This window comes from Sceloporus occidentalis, unplaced genomic scaffold, assembly GCF_023333645.1.
Source record: "Sceloporus occidentalis isolate IW3139 unplaced genomic scaffold, rSceOcc1.0.p SCAF_1, whole genome shotgun sequence".
Taxonomy (NCBI): Eukaryota; Metazoa; Chordata; class Lepidosauria; order Squamata; family Phrynosomatidae; genus Sceloporus; species Sceloporus occidentalis.
In genome coordinates this window covers 188,699,433-188,719,677 of record NW_028316981.1, presented here as the reverse complement: position 1 = coordinate 188,719,677, position 20,245 = coordinate 188,699,433, and the positions used below count along the sequence as shown (strand labels likewise).

Below are 20,245 nucleotides of genomic sequence, written 5' to 3'. Positions count from 1 at the left end.
CTGTGACCCCATGTCAGTGGAGTGGTGAATCCACAGTGAATGTCACTTTGGACTCTGGAGGAGCTATCCAAGGGGCTGAACTCTATCACCAGTGTTTCTTCAGCACTTTAGACAGCTTTTTCAATGTTCAGCCTACAACCTGGCACAGGTTCATAGCTCCATCTTTGGCACTTTGCAACAGAGATTCTACTCTTCATTCATAGAAAAGATCACAGGAGGAACTAGGGTAAAACTCCCCAATATCAGGTCAAAGCCTGAGTCTTAATAACTTCAGCTGCATTCACACTCCAGAAGGAATCTGGTTTGACACCGCTTTGACTGCCACGGCACAATGCTGTGGAATTCTGGGAACTGCAGTTTGTTGTGGCATCCAGCTCTAGGAACGTAGCCAGATGTACTTTCTCTGTTGCTCTCACCATCCACCAGCCAGTAAATGGTGATGTTGTGGGGGCTGTAACAACTAAAACAGTGGGGAAACTGCATTGTATCAGGGCCCAGTTTGCCCTCAGATCCTGCCATGGGCTGCATTCTCCAGGACAAGCCTGAATACCTCTGTTTTCCTTTCAAAATGGCCACAGGGAGTGATATTGTGCCACTTCCCCCTTTCCAATTTGAAAATACAGAACAAAATGAAGGTCTTTGAGGAGAGTAAGGGTTCAGTGGTGCCTGTGGGAATGTTGGAGGTGGTAGTGTATGTGCATGTTTTTACACATTTGGTGGGCTTTGTAAGTGATTTGGGGCAAAAATAGCTTGAAAATGGCCAAATAAATTTAATATATAATGCATTTTATGTTGCTAAAGTGACAAACTGATATGCAATTTATAAAGGGTATTGATATCACATATTTTCGGTTTTTCCAATTTTGGGTCTCTTGTGGCTTCAACATTTCCGCAACTTTTACGTTTCTACTCCTGCTTCCTGATTTTATTCAAGCCAACAACAGTGACAGCAGCAACAACATTGGGAGAAGGGGTGATTAAAAGTAATGTAATTATAGCTATCATTATTTGGGTGGAGGGCAGGAAGACTATTTTTAGATTTTAACAAACGTGTTCTGGAAATAAAACAAGTTCAAGGGGGAAACACAGACACACAAACTGTGCTACCAAAGGACTGGTGTTTTCATTTTCAAACCCCACCAATCTAGCTTAAATGAAGGTGGACCAATAAGCTGTGTAAGAAATGAATTTTTAAAAACTGGCATGAAGGCTACTACTAGTCGAGACGTGGCAAACAAACTCCTGAAAATCTGATCCTAGGCTGCACCCATACTGCAGAAATAATCTGCCCTGATACCATTTTAACTGCCATGGCTCAAGGCTATGGAATTCTGGGAATGGTTGTTGGTTGTTAAACACATAAACACCATATAAAAATACAGTTGACCCTTCTTATACACAGATGTTTTATACATGGTTTCAAGCTCCACGGTTTGAAAATGTTCCAAAAAAGTATAAATTTCAAATATCAAACCTTGATTTTCCATTTTTTATAAGGGAGACCATTTTGCTCTGTCATTATATTTAATGGGACTTGAGCATCCACGGATTTTGTTATCCACGGGGGATCTTGGAACCAAACCCCAGGGTACAACAAGGGTCCACTGTGTACAATAAGTTAAAAGAGTATAGCATCAGTTTAAAAACATGCATATTAAGAAACAACCAGTAATAATGTAAAAACATGTTAATCTAAAAACCATATGGCTAGACCTGCTGGAAGAGACTGTTTGAAATGCAGATGGAATATCCATCCATCAAATCGCTTCTGGCATGTCAATCCACAATTTTGGGCAGCTAAAGAAAAAGTCTTCCAGTTAACAGTTGCCAGCCTGGTCCTGGCTGACTGAAGCCAATGTCCCTCAGAGGACCCGAGTGCCTTCTTCAGGACAAGTGGCTCAATAACGCAGCCGTCATGTTTGGAAGTGGTGCATGGTGTGGGGAGGAGAGGGAGAATATGGCCAGGTAGAGCCCAGGAGTGTAGCTATGAGGGGACAAAATAAGGGCTTCATTCGTCCCCGAAATAATTCTACCTTTCCTGTGGATTTTCCCCTCACTCCTCAAACATCTAGCATTGCAGAAACATAAAACACCAGTTGAGCATCTAGGAATACAGGCACAGTTTAGACATGCAAAGAAAAGGGGGCAGGTGCATTTCTCGTGGGAATGCCAACACAACAAATAGAAGAGTTTCAAGTGAGAAGGATTTTCAGTGCCTCAGCCTCTGCTATGCTAGACATTTGACCTTATTCTTCCCCGGCCCCTCTGTCCCTCCAATTGACTGAGTCCCTCATCCACTAGAAATATACACTCTTGTTGGGGTTGTTGCATGCCGTCAGGACATTTCTAACTTATGGTGACCCTGAGGTGACCTGATCATGGAGATTTCTGGGGAAGCTTTTTTTCAGGGAAGGCTTGCCATTGCCTTCCCCAAAGCCTGGGACAGCATGACTTGCTGAAGGTCACACTGTGGGTTTCATTACTGAGCTGGGAATCAAATCCTGTGGCGTAATGGTTAAATGCCTGTACTGCAGCTTCCTCACAAACCACATGGTTGTCCAATACTAACCAGGGGCTCAGGGTCAACTCAGCCTGGCTTCCTTCTGAGCTTGCAAAAATGAGTGCCCAGCTTGTTGGGGGTGATAAGCTTACACATTGTAAACTGCTTAAGGAGTGCTTAAATGCACTGATAAGTGGTATAAAAATGCACTTGCTATTGCTATTGCTATTGCTATCATGGTCTCAAGAGTCATAGCCCAATTCTCAAGCCATTCCGCCACACTGGCTCTCATCTCTACTAGAGTCTTCCACATTGGCTGAGTCCCTTATCCACCAGAAATATCTACTGTGCCTAATGGAAACAGAGCAGGAAGATTTAAAAAACAATCTAACACCACGCATATCTTGGCGCAGTTAGGGGAGTTGGACTGCAAATTCCAGAATCCTCCCAATTCTGGGATTTAGTCTGGTTTAAAATCTGGTCTGAGACTGGTCTAAAACAATTAACTCTGCCAGATCCTGCAGATTTGGGCCTTATTCCCACTACAAAATAAATCGGTTTTTTTAGTCAAATTGATGAAGCGATTTAGCTCTGAATAGACACACTATTCGAGCCGTGATCAAACCTACCCATTTCAATTTAATCCGCTTCATATTCACATTCAGCAATGAATTGATTCAACATGGAGTCACCTCAGAGGGGTGACCGTGCCACAGGAACCGAATCAAATAAACAGCAGGTTTACACTTGCACTGAATCGATTCATTTCAAAAAGAAACAGGGATTGGGAAGAACTGGTTTAAATGGGTGTAGTACGGCACCCCCCTTGGCAAACTGCGCCAGAAATTTGGTGCAAGTGTGAACAAGGGCCATTTAAACCAGTTCAGATTGATTTGAAAACCGGTTTATTATGTAGTGGGAATGAGGCCTTGGGGAAGCTTCCCTTGGGTTTCCCTTGCTCCAGTTTGTATTTTGCTTTGCTGGGCAATCCCAAAGCTTTGCCCTGACCTCTAGTGGCAGAAGCTGGGACTGTCAGGCAAACTAGAGTGCTGGATTGTGATGAAGTACAAAACCCACAAAATAGTGATACCTTTCTTAGACCAAGCAGGTTACACAACTGAAGCATGCTATTTTGAACTCAAAAGGGAGACGCACTTCATTCTACACACCTCTCCAAACAACACATCTAGGAGTATCTGTGTTGGCCATATAAAAATGTACGTATCATCTAAAACCCACAAGACAGTGACACTTTTATTGGATCAGCCATAATGCACATTATACCTGTTGCACGCTTTATAAGCTCCACCAGCTTCTTTATAAGGGAAAAGTGTTAAAAATCATACAGGAGAAAGAAGGAAAATAAAATTGATGATGTTAGTCATAGCCCTGCATCTGGCCAAGATGTTGTAGTTGTTGCCCCGCCACCTGCATGAATACACTTCCATAACATCTGAGCTGAGAACAATATCTACAATATCTTGACCAAATGCAGGGCTATGACTAACATCATCAATATTCCCCCTCCTGTATCATTTTTAACATCTTTGCCTCAGGAAGAAGCCGGTGGAGCTTCAAAAGCTTGCAATGTGTATCATGTGCATTTTGGTTGGTCCAATAAAAGTATCAATGCCTTGTGGATTTTGGATGATACTGTATGCCTCCAAATGTTCACTTTGCTTAGGTCTTTCCTGCCTTTCCTAGTGTTCTCTCTAGGAATCTCTAGGTCCTTGAGTGCGACTTTTGGTTAAAGTTGACCATAGAGTTGTGCTGGAGGACTTAGGTATTCCTAAAGAGAACATATGAATAAAATCCATGAATAATCAAAGCCACTAAAGTCAGCCGTAAACATGGAGGGACGAGTATATATGGGTTTAATGGTCCCCCCTCCATTTTCTGTTGTTTTTTTTTAATTTGTTAAAATGTATGTCTAAATGTTTTGAGCTTGAAAGCTAAAACAGAACATACCAAAACCAAATTCCATGTGTTTTGCCACGCTCTAGTTTTGAGCCAACTGAGGTTAGGGTGATGGGTGTGCATCACTGTGTTGGATGGGGTGAAGGGGACAGTGGCACACATGACGTATCCAATGAAGCTCAAGGGATGTGACTGAAGGAGGAAGAAAGAATCAAATGAAATCCTGTCCATGAACTGGGTAGCTGAATCCCATGTATGACTCCTGTGGCTGTGGAGTGGGTGGGAAGCAAATATCACTATCATACAACCATACTTGTTTTGGGGCTGCTAGAAGAAAGTTATAGCGTGGAAAAATGATTTGATGGGATTACCATTTCCAAACATCCTTTACTGGTCATCCTTGTTGGGGGACCCTTGCAACGCAATAAAATACAATGGACTCTTGGTATCCAGTGTGGTTTGGTTCCAGGACCACCCATGGATGCCAAAATCCATGGATGCTCAATTATTATTATTATTATTATTATTATTATTATTATTATTAACCTTTATTTATAAATAAAGCCCCATTAAATGCAATAGCATCATAAAATGGTGTCCCTTATATTAAATAACAAGATCAAGGTTTGCTTTTTGGAATTTGTATATTTTTGGTATATTTTCAAGCTGTGGATGGTTGAATCTGTGGATAAAGAATCTGTGGATACAGAGGGATTACTGTAATTTTTTTCAAGCTCAGAAAAAGGTTGTGGGGGAAGCACCCCTTTACTCACGTATACAGACCTCAATATATGCCATGAAATTTGTTGTTGTGTGCAGGATTTGTTCAGGGGAGGTTTGCCATTGCCTTTCTGAGGCAGAGAGATGTGATACTTGTCCAAGGCCATCCAGTGGGTTTACACAGCCGAGCTGGGATTTGAAGGCAGCTCCTCAGAGTTCTAGTCTAACACTCCAACCACTATACCATGCTGGTTCTTTGCCATGAAATAAGACCCCCTATTCCCCAGTTCTCTGAAAAGCATAGCAAGAATGTATTTGGTCTGATTCTCTGACCTGGTCTGTTTGGCCAGTCAAACACAACCGATCAACAGACAGATTTAATGGACATACTTTTCAGTGGGTGTCTCTGCTCTTCTCTCCTTCTAGCATCTACATTAGCAGCTCTGGACCATTCGGTCTCTTTCCTAACAATCGTCTCAAGCGCAGGCCAAGCCATTATGAACAGGACATTACTGAGGGTGAGTGACTGTAAGGAAAAGAGTCTAGTACTTCAAGCCCAGGCTGGAGAAAAAGCTGCCCATTTGATGGAAGTGGGACTGAGTCTGAGCAGAGTGACTTCCCCAAGACTGCACACACCAGCTCAGCTGAGTTGGTACAGACCTAGGATTGCTGCTGGATGACTATGCCATTCTTAGGTCCTAAGATTTCAAGGTCCAAACCTGAGATCTAAGGATGACCCCCTTATGATGTCACTGGGAGAAGGCTCTAGAGATGTCACAAAGCAAGATACCTTAAGCATTAACCACAGTTGCACACAATATACCATTCAAATTAAAAATACCAAGTCTTAACAAGTGAGAAATGAACACATAGACATACACACTGATGCACATTTTTCAAGACAGCATCCTCACTCTGAGATTTCCCCGCTTACTCTAAGGACTAGATAAAAGTCATGGTGACCAGATGTCATAACCACAAAGGAGAACAAAGCACTGCAAAATGTAGGGCATTGAAGAAAAATGTAGGGCATTGAAAAATGAAAGCTTAAACTATAAATTCATTGTATAGGATTTCTGTATTACATTTGCTGTATTTGTACACAGCTGTATTTTTCTTCTGGACCTATCTTTGTTAAAATGCTTTGTTAGGTTGCAATATACTTGTAGAACTCTGAGCAAGGCAAATGCTTAAAACTGTACTTTATTAGCAACAAACCCTTGACCGACTTCATATTTAAATTATTCCCTTCATTTGTCCATTGAACTGAAATTAAAGGGGGGAAATCCTTTCAACATTTTCATTGTGTCCTCAAGCAGCCTATAGCTTAACATGTTTGCTGTCTTTTTCCCCTCCAAGAAATAAACATGCTCTGGGTGTGAGTCTTGCCGTCTGCTGCTCTGAGGGAAAAAGTACTGTACAGTCTGCCCTTCTCTTACACGGGGGATCCGTTCCAGACCCCCCCGCGTAAGAGAAAATACGCGGATGCTCAAGCCTCATTCAAACAAATGGGGCTTGTGCCCGTGGCGGCGTTGCGGTGGCGGGTGGGGCACACACCACAGGAAGTGCACCCCATTCATGTGAATGGGACGCGCCGCCGCTTGCACTCCGCACGTTCCTGCGCGGCTTTGAACATATGCTCAAAGCTGCGTATAACACGGGCACACTGTAGAAGGATCCATCCTATCCCCCTATTTGCAGCAAGGACAGGCTGCCAAGTAGATCAGTTTCTTGAAGGGAAACAGCAAACTTGGTGCTACTCAATGGTTTTCTTAGACATGCTCAAAATGGAGGACATTTTGGAATTCCTCCTGAACAGAAGATTACCATGTAGGACATGTCCAGGAAAAGGAGGATCTGTGGTCACCCTGAGAGAAGGGTTCAGATCTAGCCAACCTAGGCATAGCTTTTTCATCTGCTCTATGATCAGCATTATTGACATGATCTCCTTGCTCATGCATGTTACCCACCAACTCTTCTCCACTTATCTGCCCAGGTCTTCAGCCTCAGAAGGTGGCACGCCGGGTCTTCACCAACAGCCGGGAGCGTTGGCGGCAGCAGAACGTGAACGGGGCCTTTGCTGAGCTTCGGAAACTCATCCCCACCCACCCCCCTGACAAGAAGCTGAGCAAGAATGAGATCCTCCGCTTGGCCATGAAATACATCAACTTCTTGGTCAAATTGCTGAGTGACCAAGCCAGGCTGGCTGGGGGAGGAGAGCCTCCTGATGCAGAGGCCCCTTGCAATGGGACCCCAAGGACTCCCTCGCCACCTGCACCCATAAAACTGGAGCAGGTGACGGCAGAGCCTGTGACTGTGTTGGAGGCAGGAGAGCCACGGTGATGAAGAAAATCCTGTATCACCATGTGACTGTGGCCTCCAGCTTGCCTTCTTCTCCAGCTTCCCCTCCACACAGAAGCACCACCCATGGGGACTGAGCCCACACAAGGGGCCGGGAAAATGCTTTGTCCAGCAAATCCCAACAAAACTGGGAACAGAAGCCATTGGGGATGGGTTGTATGATGCTAGGGGTTGCCCTTGACTTTCAGAGGTGAGGGATAGATGGTCCATGAAGGGATGGAGAGGAAGACAGCATAGTCTCTACAGCTGCAGGTCTGCCTTCATTTCTGGTCAATGTCCCAACAGATGGAGACTTTGGGTAGAGCAGTTGAAGTGGAACTCTTAAGTCTGTGTCCCCAGCATTGCTTCTTTTTGGAATAACCTCAAGAAAAAGAGGGTGTGTGGATGGGGTAGCAGGGAAAGTCTGATCAGGGGCAGTCCTACAGAGAGGCTGGTTCACAAGAGCCCTCCCTCCTATGAGAAGGAGACTTTGATATAACGGGACACCAATTTGGTTGGGAAGTGGCTCCTCTAAGCTAGTGGTTCTCAAACTTTGGTCCTCCAGATGTTTTGGACTTCAGAGAATTCCTGACTGCTGACCAAGCTAGTTGGGGCTTCTGGGAATTGAGGTCCAAAACATCTGGAGGTTTAAAGTTTGAAAACCACTGCTCTAATCTTTCTACTCCATGTGCTTGACGTCTGGTTTGAAACATTTCCCCCATCATCGCTTTCCTCCCAGGTTCAGTCACCAGCTCTGCGTGTGAATATTTTGGCCTAGATGGTAGAACAAAACACAAAAAACAGTGGCAGAGTTAAACTGTCACTCTCTCTGCACTGGATCTGGTAGGGACATATCTTTTGCTCCCAGGCTCAGTCTTGTGATATTGGGTATTGTGGTCCAGAAAACTATTAACATGTCCAAGCTGTGCTCTGCCTCCCCAAAGGGAGGACTTGTTTCTTTTGTCTGTGTTCTCAATAAAACTCCTGTGGTTTGCTAGATGCCCATTGCTTTTCTCCAACTGGTGGACAAACATGAGGGAGGGGGGTGTTTATGAAGGAAAAGTCATTTAGACATTAGGGTTTTTCAGCACAACTATGAGAATAATCTCTCTCATGCATTCCTGGTTTGTTCTGCACACTATTTTTTTATTGGAACTGCATCTCTGTGAGTTCTGTTGTTCAGATGTGTCAGCACTGCGAATAAGGATGGATTTGACTAAGTGGATGAATTTGAAACATGTTCAAGGCATGCAGAGTTTTATCCTGGTTCATCCTGTGTCTATTCACATTAGTTATTCACACAGCCAACAATGTGAATTTTTAAGGAAAACTCCTGGCTTAAGTAGGGTTTTTTTGGGAGTCCCTCCCAACTGAATCAGATGCATTTGAAATTCATGTGAACAACAAAAATTCAACCCATCTACCAGGATTATTTTCACCATCTGAATAACCCCTGAGTGCTAAACCACTTTAAAGTGCTAAACCACTTTAGTCTTAATGAGACTTTCTTCTTGCTCAAGATTGTGGTGACGGTTCAAACATCTGCAAAGGGGCTTTTGGAGGACACTCCAGGATTGATGGGTGCTGCTGGAGCAACTGCTGTGTCACAGCCTAGCCATGGTGGTTGGGCTGTAGCTGGGAGCTGGTGCTCATAGGAAGCCTTCCCTTTCCTGGAAACTGGAGGGCGGTTTGTGTTGAGTCACTATCCAAACCTGCTCCACACACCCTGGGCCTCCAGCCAAAGCCAGATGTGCCACTAGGAGATCCAGGAGGGTGGTGGTGGTGGGTTCCCCGCCTGCCTGTTATCATTGCAAAGAACGTTGCCTTTGGGTAGGGACAGGGGAGAGAAAGAGAGTTGTGGGAACAAAAAGTACCATGCACAGAGAAACAAAAACATGTGGTGACACTCCAGCTCTGTGTGCTACAGGGATTGTTGTACTTCATCTCTAGGAACTTTGCAGAATGATCCTCTGTCCCATGAGGCTTTTGCAAAGGATCACTGTGGTGGGGAGGAGATTAGGGTGGGTGAGTGAGGAGGAATCCCCAATCCATTGGTGTTGAAGCCAGGAGTTCCTGCTGTTGATAACCTGAAAGGTTTGTGTTCCGTGCCAGATATTTTAAAAGTACAATCAAGCAACCCAAGTGCAAGTGAAAACGTCTCATGACAAACTGACCAATTTAGTATGATGACCCTTACATTCTCTGTTCCAAACCCACTCTTTACAGAACTGGAGTTTGCTTCTGGGAATATCAAATGGTTCTTATTTTTAGTGCAAGAGACTGGGGACAGGAGAAGAAAGATGTGTCAGTGAAGGGCATGTAGGGAGTGTGACTGACTGGCAGCTGTAAGTAGTGTTCATGTGTGTATATATACATGTGTATGCATGCGCGTGTGCGCTTGTGCCACAAGAAATTACAATTCCCAGAATTCCATAGCATGGAGCCGTGGCAGTTAAAGTAGTGTCAAACTGGATTATTTCTCCAGTGTGGATGCAGCTAAGAGGCAACAGAGGAGAGTAGCAGAGAGCCATTTAGTGTGCTGTCCTCTGAGCATTGTGACATGGAGTTTATGGTGCTGTCAAATGTGTGTGTATGTGTGTGTGTGTGTGCACCTTCAAGTTGTTTGTCAACTTATGGTTACACCATGAATATCATAGAAGTTTCTTAGGCAAGGGGTACTCAGAGATGCAGAGCATATCTCATTAGCAAATAAGCCGTCATACCTCTTCCAGCTTGAATTCAGCATCCGGTGATGCCCCTGGATATTATCATACCTAAATTGTGGCCTATCTAGGTGGGATGCTGCCACTTAGATGCATCCTGGGTCAAAGTCTCACTCAGCTGGCCAATTTTTGAAGTCAGAAGTTTCCCGGCTTTGAAAAAGTGCTGGCTGAGTGAGGCTTTGACCCACGATGCATCTGCGTAGTGGCATCCCACCTAGATAGGCAGCGATTTATGTATGATAACATCTGAGGGCATCTCGGATTCTGAATTCAAGCCCGAAGAGGTAAACTGGCTTATTTGTTACTGGGATAAGATCCCATATGTTTTGCCAATTCCGTCCTGTGGAATACAATCTACAACACCTGGTACAGTATTTGTTGTCAGTTCCCCGTCCAAATACTGGCAAATACTGAAGCATATATATGAAATCTGTCCTGGGCCCAGTGCTATTCAACATCTTTATCAATGACCTGGATGACAGAATTGGGAGCATACTTATCAAATTTGCAGATGACACCAAATTATGGGGAGTAGCTAATACCCCAGAGGACAGGATCAAGATTCAAAATGACCTGAATAGACTAGAAAGCTGGGCCAAAGCTAACAAAATGAAATTCAACACAGAGAAATGTAAGGTATTGCACTTAGGGCGGAAAAATAAAATGCACAGATATAGGATGGGTGACACCTGGCTGAATGAAACTACGTGTGAAAGGGATCTAGGAGTCCAAGTAGACCACAAGTTGAACATGAGTGAACAGTGTGATGCGGCAGCTAAAAAGGCCAATGCTATTTTAGGCTGCATCAATAGAAGTATAGTGTCTAGATCAAGAGAAATAATAGTGCCACTGTATTCTGCTTTGGTCAGGCCCCACCTAGAATATTGTGTCCAGTTCTGGGCGCCACAATTCAGAAAGGACATTGAAAAACTGGAGCGTGTCCAAAGGAGGGCGACAAAAATGGTGAAGGGTCTGGAAACCATGCCCTATGAGGAATGACTTAGGGAGCTGGGGATGTTTAGCCTGGAGAAAAGAAGGTTAAGAGGTGATATGATAGCCCTGTTTAAATATTTGAAAGGATGTCATATTGAGGAGGGAGCAAGCTTGTTTTCTGCTGCTCCAGAGAACAGGACCCGGAACAATGGATGCAAGCTTCAGGAAAAGAGATTCCACCTGAACATTAGGAGGAACTTCCTGACAGTAAGGGCTGTTCGACAGTGGAATGCACTTCCTCGGAAGGTGATAGAGTCTCCTTCCTTGGAGGTCTTTAAACAGAGGCTGGATGGCCATCTGTCAGGGATGCTTTGATTTGGATTTCCTGCATGGCAGGGGGTTGGACTGGATGGACCTAGTGGTCTCTTCCAACTCTACGATTCTATGATTCTATGAAATCATACAGACTTCAGACCTACTGAGTAGTTTCAAAGAAGTCACTTATTTGCCTATAGAAGCAAGAAGACAACCACAGACATTTTAGACATTAGCTTTAAAATGCATAAAAGATGCTCAACTATCGTAGTTTTGTAGCCAATGGTCTGTTTAGGGGAATTTTATTATTATTATTATTAGCTCAAATATTGCAAGAGGGGCTGGCCTACAAGAGCCCACCGAAATCACCCTCCCGATATGTATACGGAGTAGACCAGGGGATCCCAATAAACAAAGCTGAGACGGATATTAATAACTAGATGTCTAATTTATTGAAATAGGGGAAAAACACATGCGTTGCGCATACACTCACACACACACTCAGGACTCAGGAAAATTAGGGTTGGAAAATAGGAACAGATTTCAGGCGTTACTAATGGAGATGCTTACCAGAATGTAGATTCCCTCCGGGAAGCGAATGGAGTGATGGACAGTGAGACAAGTCTGCTCCGCAACCTGGGTTTGAGCAGAAATGCCGGCTACCAAAACAGAGGTCTGACTGACGTGGAGCAAGTAGACCTTGAAAGATGGCGCACTGAGCAGCCAAAGTGGGGACTTTTTATAGGCCAAATCTGGCCTGAGGCAAAGAGGCTGGCTTGGCCGAAACAAAGGTGTTCTAAAGATTTTCTTTTCACCTGGATGTCTGCCTTAGATAGTATAAAGGGCTTATGCCACTTGGACAATAGTTTTGAGGAGGAGGTTGATAGCTTCAGGGAAGGCAATCCTTTTACTCTTCCCAGCCTTGAGATAATCCCTTCATGCGACTTCCCTGGACCCTCTGAGATGTTAATATGGGAACTCCCTTAGGGGAGGTGTACATGTCCTCTCGCTTTGCCAGTAATGGAGGACAGACTTGGAGTCTGGCCAGGGGTCATCCAAGGGTTATCATTGATTCCAAAATTTATATTGCAGCATGGGTAACAGTTTTCTACTAGGAGCGATTCCATTTGTGCAGAGAGAAGAATCTCCACTGTAGTTTTGATGCCTGCTTAGGTATTTTCAATCCCTCTCACACTCGTGTGTTTAAAAGATTTTATTTTCTGGTTCCATTATTTGGGTTTTAGAGAGTGTATAGATGGTTATTTATTGGCAGAAAAGCCTGAAGCATTTTGGCCTATGTGTACTCTTAAGAATAAAATGATGAAAGACCAGCACATAAACAAAAAATATCACATCACTTAAAACCATAATTAAGAGAGCGAGCATGTTGTAGTGGTTTGAGTGTTGGACTAGGACACTGGGAAATCAGGGTTCTAATCCTGGCTTGGCCATGTAAGCCCACTGTATGACCTTGGGTAAGTCACACCTTCTCAGCCTCAGAGGATGGCCATGGCAATCCCCCTTTTAAGAAACTTGCTAAGAAACATCTGTGATATAGGGCTGACTTTGTTGTTGTTAACTGCCCTCGAGTTGATCTTTACCCATAGCGACTCTGCTGATGAGATATCTCCAAGACCCTCTGTCCTCCACTTTTCTACTCAACTTCTGCAAACTCACAGTTGTGATCTCTTTAATAGAGTCCCTCCATCTTGCATGTGGCCTTCCTCTCTTTCTATTTCTCTCTACCTTTCCTAGCATTACTGTTTTTTTCCAATGATTCATGCCTTCTCATGATGTGTTCAAAGCACGACAACTGGGTTGCCTTAAGTCTGAAATTACTTGAAGGTACACAACAACAACAACAACCACAAAACCATAATTACATGTATACAACACTCATTGCCTGTACCTGCCTACTTAGAATCTACCCTAACTTCAAGAAATTTCTAAACCAGGAACGCTGGTACCATTTACTGGACAAATCAAAACATCTGAGCAAATGCTGAAGGCCAAAATGTGCAACCATCTTTAGAACATCTGGAGACAGAATTCCACTGGATGAACCCAAGTTTTTGCTCCTTTTTTTGAAAAATAAAGAGAGAATATATTCTGCTTCTTTTGTCCAGCTGTTGCAATGGTTCTTCAGCTGTGTGAGGCCAAGTTCCCTCTTCCACCCATCTCATCAGTTTTTATTGTGTCTGTATTCTGCTAATTTAAAGAATCCAGTTGTGACTGTATCTGAATATTTTGGAAAAGCTGAGCAGATTTCAGCACCTTGAGATGAACTGTTTTTCTTAGGCTGATCCAGCACTATCCTTCTATGCTAAGAAAGCTTCCCTTGCTGAATTAGTTCACTGTTCAAAAGACATTGCCCAAGCCAGTTGGGAGGCTTAGAAGTTGGCGACTCTAGAAAGCAAACAAATTAAAAAGCTATTGTGTTTGGATTTCAGTTTAAGGAAAAAGAAGGAAATGAGTTCATAGGCATGGTACATACCACCATAAAGCGGTGTACCAGCACTGATTCTAGGGTTAGGGACCGTGTGGCAACTGCACGGTCCCTAACCCTAGAACATATGGGCAGCGTAACAATGGTGGTACAAGGGCACAGCCATTGTTACGTAAGTGCCATGTGACGTCTGCATGTTGCTGCACAGCGCTTATGTAACAAGTGCGCCAGTAGCGGACTTGTTACGCCGCCCCTGTGGCTTAAAAAGAACCCGCTTTTCTTGGGTTCTTGTTCCTCTGGAGGGAAGCTGCACGGTTTGGTGGCTGCAGTTTTTTTCTGGAGGCCGCCGGCAGGCTGCCCTTTTTGGGCGGTCTTTCCCAGGCCACAGTTAAAGTGGATGGCACATGTTCCTGCTCAGGTCACATGGAATTGTATGTGTGTGTGTGTGTAATGGCAGTGTGGCCAGCCCAGAATAGCTTGCTGCCAATGGATATGGACTTCGCTATAAAAACCCACTGGGTGATCTTAGGCAAGTCACATACTCTCAGCCTCAGGGAAAAGCAATGGCAAACCTACTCTGAACAAACCTTGCCAAGAAAAACTCATTATAGGTTTAGAGTCACCATAAGTCAGAAACAATGTGAAGGCATACAACACATACGGTGAAGATTCCAAGTTAGCGCCCAAACAGACAGGCCAAAATAAAGCTGCTTTGGGTCACTTTGAAGGTATGTTCTTTAAATGATGTATGTGCCCTGAGAGGCCGGAAGCCATGCCAAAGGACTGGAGCACAGCTTGGGTGTAGCTTCTGGCCTCTTAAGATGCGTGTGTCATTTAAGCAACATACCTCCAAAGTGACCTGAAGCAGCTTTATTTTGGCCTGTCTGTTTGGGCCCTTAGTGTTGGGAGGTGGAAGTGGTTACTTTTAAATGTTAAAACATCTCCTATGACTAACAACAAGATATATTTACAACAGTAAAAAGAAAATATAAGCCTAAATTTCCTAGTTAGTCCTGACTAATGTAGACCCCTAGAGCGCCAGTGTGATGTAATGATTTGGGCTTTGGACTAGGACACTGGGAGACAAGGGTTCGAATCCCTGCTGGGCCATGGGAACCCACTGGGTGACCCTGGGCAAGTCACATTCTCTTAGCTTCAGAGGCAAACCCCATCTGAAGAAACTTGTTGAGAAAACCCTATGATAGATTTGGCTTAGGATCACCATAAGTCGGAAATGACTTGAAGGCACACAGCAATAACAGCAGAAAGTAAACACATAGAAGTCATTGGACACTAGTCATAATATGTTATTAGCCTAATTCAGTCCATGATAGGCTGGTATATAGGTGGGGCTAAAAAGCCTGGAAATGTTACTTTTTTGGACTTTAGCAGATCATGAAAGGGCAGTACTGCAGTTTTGCTGTGGAACAGAGAGATGCTTGTTGACTTTTTATTTTGTGTCAAAATAACTTGACTATCCTTGGAGGCTATTAACATGACTGGGGGTGTGGACAGCATCATTTTCCATTCCAGTTCAGCAGGAAAATACCTTGGATCAGCCCCTGATTGTGAATGCTGAGCTAAGCCTCTGCTTCATCTGAATGTTGACTATCTCTTGTGTCAAAATGAGTGCCTCTAATCAGCCACTCTCCTGGATGCATTCTTATATGTGTCAGCTACCTTTCTTCTCACTTTGTATCTGGAATAGACACACACCATGGGACTGACTTTGTACTGTGTCCCCTTGTGTCATCTGCTGTTTGTGATTTCCAGTGGCCCACCAGAAATAGTTATGGACAGAAGCAACCAAGAAACATCCCAGCAACCTACTGACCATTTCCACATGTGGGTCCTAATCCTATCACTGACTCTCTTCTTAATCTATTGACTCGGGGAAGGTTTTATTTATCACATAGCTTGCCTTTTTTTCAAGACATTGAAAATTTGTCCAGAATTTTGAAAGGTAGGTTAAACTAAGAGAAAGGGATTACTTCAAGAGTACCCAAATATTCCCAGCTGTGCCATTTCTTCTTGTGACAGCTTTTGTTTTGGAATACTTTTTCCATTGTTAAACAGCCACCACTTGCCTGATGAACACTATAGACCATCCTAGACCTTGATCTAGAACTAGTCTTAGGCCTAGCTCCAGCTCTATCTGTCTGACTTTTTTTCTATCTGTCTGTCTATACATGCAAATTGTTTAGGTATGAAGAGATAGCACCCTTGCCCTTTATCATGTTGTCTGTTTTATTGAATCATTTCCTGTATTGCTATGTATTTTATATGTATTATCTTACTAGACAGGCCCCTTCCCCACCACCACTCCCTTCTCTTTTCGTGTTGTGTCTTTTTAGATTGTAAGCCTGAGGGCAGGGAACCGTCTAATTAAAAAGATTGTATGTACAGCGCTGTGTAAATTTACAGAGCTTTATAAATAAAGGTTAATAATAATAATAATAATAATAATAATAATAATAATAAGAAAAACACAGTGATAGCACATAAGAATAGTGCTAAAATTCTATAAATGTTGGCCAAGTTCACGTATCATCAGATGTAAACCCCAAATACTACCTGGCAGTGCCCCAACCAAGGGGTCTGCAGTGCAGCAGATCTGAGTGCTGGGAAAGGACATCTTCCAGTCATGGGATACATTGAGAACAGGTGGCTGGATAAACTCCTCTTGGATTCCACCATAACTGCTCAATGTGCCCCATGACTGAGAGAGCACTGCAGACTTCATTTCTGAGCATCTCAGTTTGCAATGCATTGGAAATTCTTTGGTTGGGGTGATACCAGGTTGAAAAGGTAGGTTTTTAACGTCGTGTCTGACTGCTAACAACGATAAATGAGAGTCCCCAACAGTTGCAAGACTGTGAGTCCAGTTTATACTGTTGTATTTCCTGAACAAGACACTAGCTTTTTAAATTAAAAAAGGTTGAAAGGAGGTATTGGAAGGGGAAAAGGAGACCATTCTCTTGGGAAAAAGGGAAGGCTAGTTCTCTGTGTTCATTTTGCTGGGGTGAGTTTTCAAACTTTTCAGATTGTGACCCATTTCTGTGGGTCACTGATAGGAGGAGCTAGAAGCCTAATTCTAAAGAGCTCTGAGCAGAGGCGTGTGCCATTATTTTCCTTCTATTTTTTATAGTCAAGGAGGTTTTAAAGTACAGAGGACAAGGGGGGCTGCGAAGAGTGTTGGAGAGGGGCTCCTTTAAATTTTCAATTTTGAACCAAACTTTTTTCCTTAAGGGGCTTGTGGGGACTTGTATTTAGAGGAAGTGAGTCAGAGACTTGCCTCTGGAAGGAGCTAGTAGCCAGGAGCTCTCTACATAACTAGAGTCCCAGTTAATTGAGCTCTTTAACAGAGCTTGGGGACAAAGGCCAAGCCAGCAGGGGTTCTTTACAGTGGTGTTTAACAGGAGAAGCCCACTGTCTTGTTTCAGTGCCTCCTTAAAACTTCTCAGTATGAACACTGAAGGACCTGCTGCAGTCACCTGCAACACTTGTGGGATATTTGTCTTCTTGCCTAGGGATATGGGGATCTTCACCTGCACTAAGTGCAAGTTGGTAGCCTTCTTAGAAGAGAAAGTACAGCAGCTGGAGGCCCAGGTCGCTACACTTCAGCATCATAGGGAGCAAGAGGTTTTCCTGAACAGAACGGACCAGACGGTCTTGAACGGGAAACACACAGAGGAAGTTGTTGGGGAGGAGGGGGCCACTTCACATACAACAGAAGTAGACAGTTGGAGGAAGGTCACACACAGAAGTAGGGAAACCACGGAACATTCTGTAAGTTTGCAGCTACAGAATAGATTTGAATCTCTCTCTATTATCAAGGATGATGGGGACCAACTTCAGGGACAGAGCAGGGGATCCAGAGAGTTCCACCTAAGGGAACAGCCACCGCTAAGCCTTGGAGGAGGTGTGTGGTGGTCAAGGGGGACTCCTTGCTGAGGGGTACAGAAGCAGTGGTTTGTGGGCCTGAGAAGATGTCTTGGGAGGTATGTTGTCTCCTTGGGGCAAAGATCTGTGATGTGACAGAGAGGCTGATAAGACTTGTCAAGCCCACTGACCATTACCACTTTCTTTTGGTTCATGTGGAAACCAATGATACTGCAAGGCACAGCCTTCAGAATATCATAAGGGATTATGAGGCTCTGGGTAGGAAGTTGAAAGAGATGGATGCACAGGTTGTCATCTCATATCTTCTCCCAGTTGAAGGGCATGGTCCAGGAAGGGAGAGGAAAATAGCAGAGGTGCCAATGTGGGGGAGGGAGACAGTATTCTGGAAGGCAAAAGGGATGGAGAAAATAGTCAAACTGTCATAGAGGGAACAAGACAAACAGTGCAAGGATCCAAAAGTGGAAGGCAAAAAAACTTGCTCAGGCAGCAAGTAAAGGGGACACATGGTCTAAGATATCTCTACACTAATGCACAGAGCATGAGGAATAAGAAAGATGAACTTGAACTCCTAGCACAACAAAGCAAATATGATATAATTGGCCTCACTGAAACCTGGTGGGATGAGTCTCATAATTGGAATGTGGTAACAGAGGGGTATAACCTTTTCAAGACAAACAGGCCAAACAGGAAAGGAGGAGGAATAGCCTTATATGTCAGGGACATTTATACCAGTGAAGAGATCCAGGACATCAATACTGGCAGCCAGGTGGAGAGCATTTGGATAAAAATTAAAGGGGAGGGGAAAAACAAGGATGTTATGGTGGGAGTCTACTACAGACCCCCAAGTCAGACGGAGGAATTGGATGATGCCTTTCTAGAACAGATGACCACACACTCAGAAAGGAGAGATAGAGTAGCGATGGGGGACTTCAACTATCCTGATATTTGCTGGAAGTCAAACTCAGCCAAATCCTCAAGGTCTAGCAAATTCCTCACTTGCCTCGAAGACAATTTCATTTTCCAAAAGGTGGAAGAGGCAACAAGGGGGAGTCAGCTATTTTAGATCTGATCCTAACCAACAAGGATGACTTGGTTAATGGGGTGAATTTGATTTACTTGATTTCAGTAAAGCTTTTGACAGGGTCCCCCATGATATTCTTGCAAACAAGTTAGTGAAATGTGGGCTAGACAACGTAACTGTTATATGGATTTGTAATTGGTTGACCAGCCAAACCCGAAGGGTGCTCAGCAATGGCTCCTCTTAATCCTGGAGAGAAGTGACCAGTGGGGCCTCACAGGGGTCTGTCCTGGGCCCAGTGCTGTTCAAAATCTTTATCAATGACTTGGAGAACAGAATTGGGGGTATACTTATCAAATTTGCAGATGACACCAAATTAGGAGGAGTAGCTAATACTCCAGAGGACAGGATCAAAATTCAAAATGACCTTGATAGACTGGAAAGCTGGGCCAAGGCTAACAAAATGAATTTCAACACAGAGAAATGTAAGGTACTGCACTTAGGGAGGAAAAATGAAATGCACAGATATAGGATGGGTGACACCTGGCTGAATGAAACTATGTGTGAAAGGGATCTAGGAGTCCAAGTAGACCACAAGTTGAACATGAGTCAGCAGTGCAATGTGGCAGCTAACAAGGCCAATGCGATTTTAGGCTGCATCAATAGAAGTATAGTGTCTAGATCAAGGGAAGTAATACTTCCACTCTATTCTGCTCTGGTCAGGCCCCACCTGGAATACTTTGTCCAGTTCTGGGAACCACAATTCAAAAAGGACATTGAGAAACTGGAGTGTGTCCAAAGGAGGGCGACTAAAATGGTGAAAGGTCTGGAAACCATGCCCTATGAGGAACGACTTACGGAGCTGGGGATGTTTAGCCTGGAGAAAAGAAGGTTAAGAGGTGATATGATAGCCCTGTTTAAATACTTGAAGGGATATCATATTGAGGAGGGAGCAAGCTTGTTTTCTGCTGCTCCAGAGACTAGGACCCAATGGAGCAATGGATGCAAGCTACAGGAAAAGAGATTCCACCTCAACATTAGGAGGAACTTCCTGACAGTAAGGACTGTTTGATGGTGGAACACACTCCCCCAGAGTAGAGTGGCGTCTCCTTCCTTGGAGGTCTTTAAACAGAGGCTGGATGGACATCTGTTGGGGATGCTTTGATTTGGATTTCCTGCATGGCAGGGGGTTGGACTGGATGGCCCTTGTGGTCTCTTCCAGCTCTATGATTCTATGATTCTATAAGACCATATGAAGATTGCAGCACATCTGGAAACACATATGGAGGCAAAATGAGGAGGCTTGGGCACACTCACTTCTAACATCAGCACCTCTGTCACAAGCAAGATGCCGACAAATGAACCAAAGCATGCCAACTGTTTGTGTTATTTCAAAAAATAAAATAAAATAATCAAGAGAGCATTTGGAG

The 20,245-nt window shown here is 43.9% G+C and overlaps 1 protein-coding gene across 1 annotated transcript in view; it reads left to right on the top strand.

The window, feature by feature from the left end:
* Window positions 1–8,476, top strand: part of LYL1 (LYL1 basic helix-loop-helix family member) — a 30,336-nt gene extending 21,860 nt beyond the window's left edge. The window contains exons 3-4 of the mRNA XM_089487437.1: window positions 5,564–5,655; window positions 7,134–8,476. Coding sequence (XP_089343563.1) covers window positions 5,564–5,655; window positions 7,134–7,480 — 439 coding nt within the window. The 3' untranslated portion in view covers window positions 7,481–8,476. The remainder of the gene's footprint in view (window positions 1–5,563; window positions 5,656–7,133) is intronic.
* The last annotated feature ends 11,769 nt before the right edge of the window (window positions 8,477–20,245 follow it).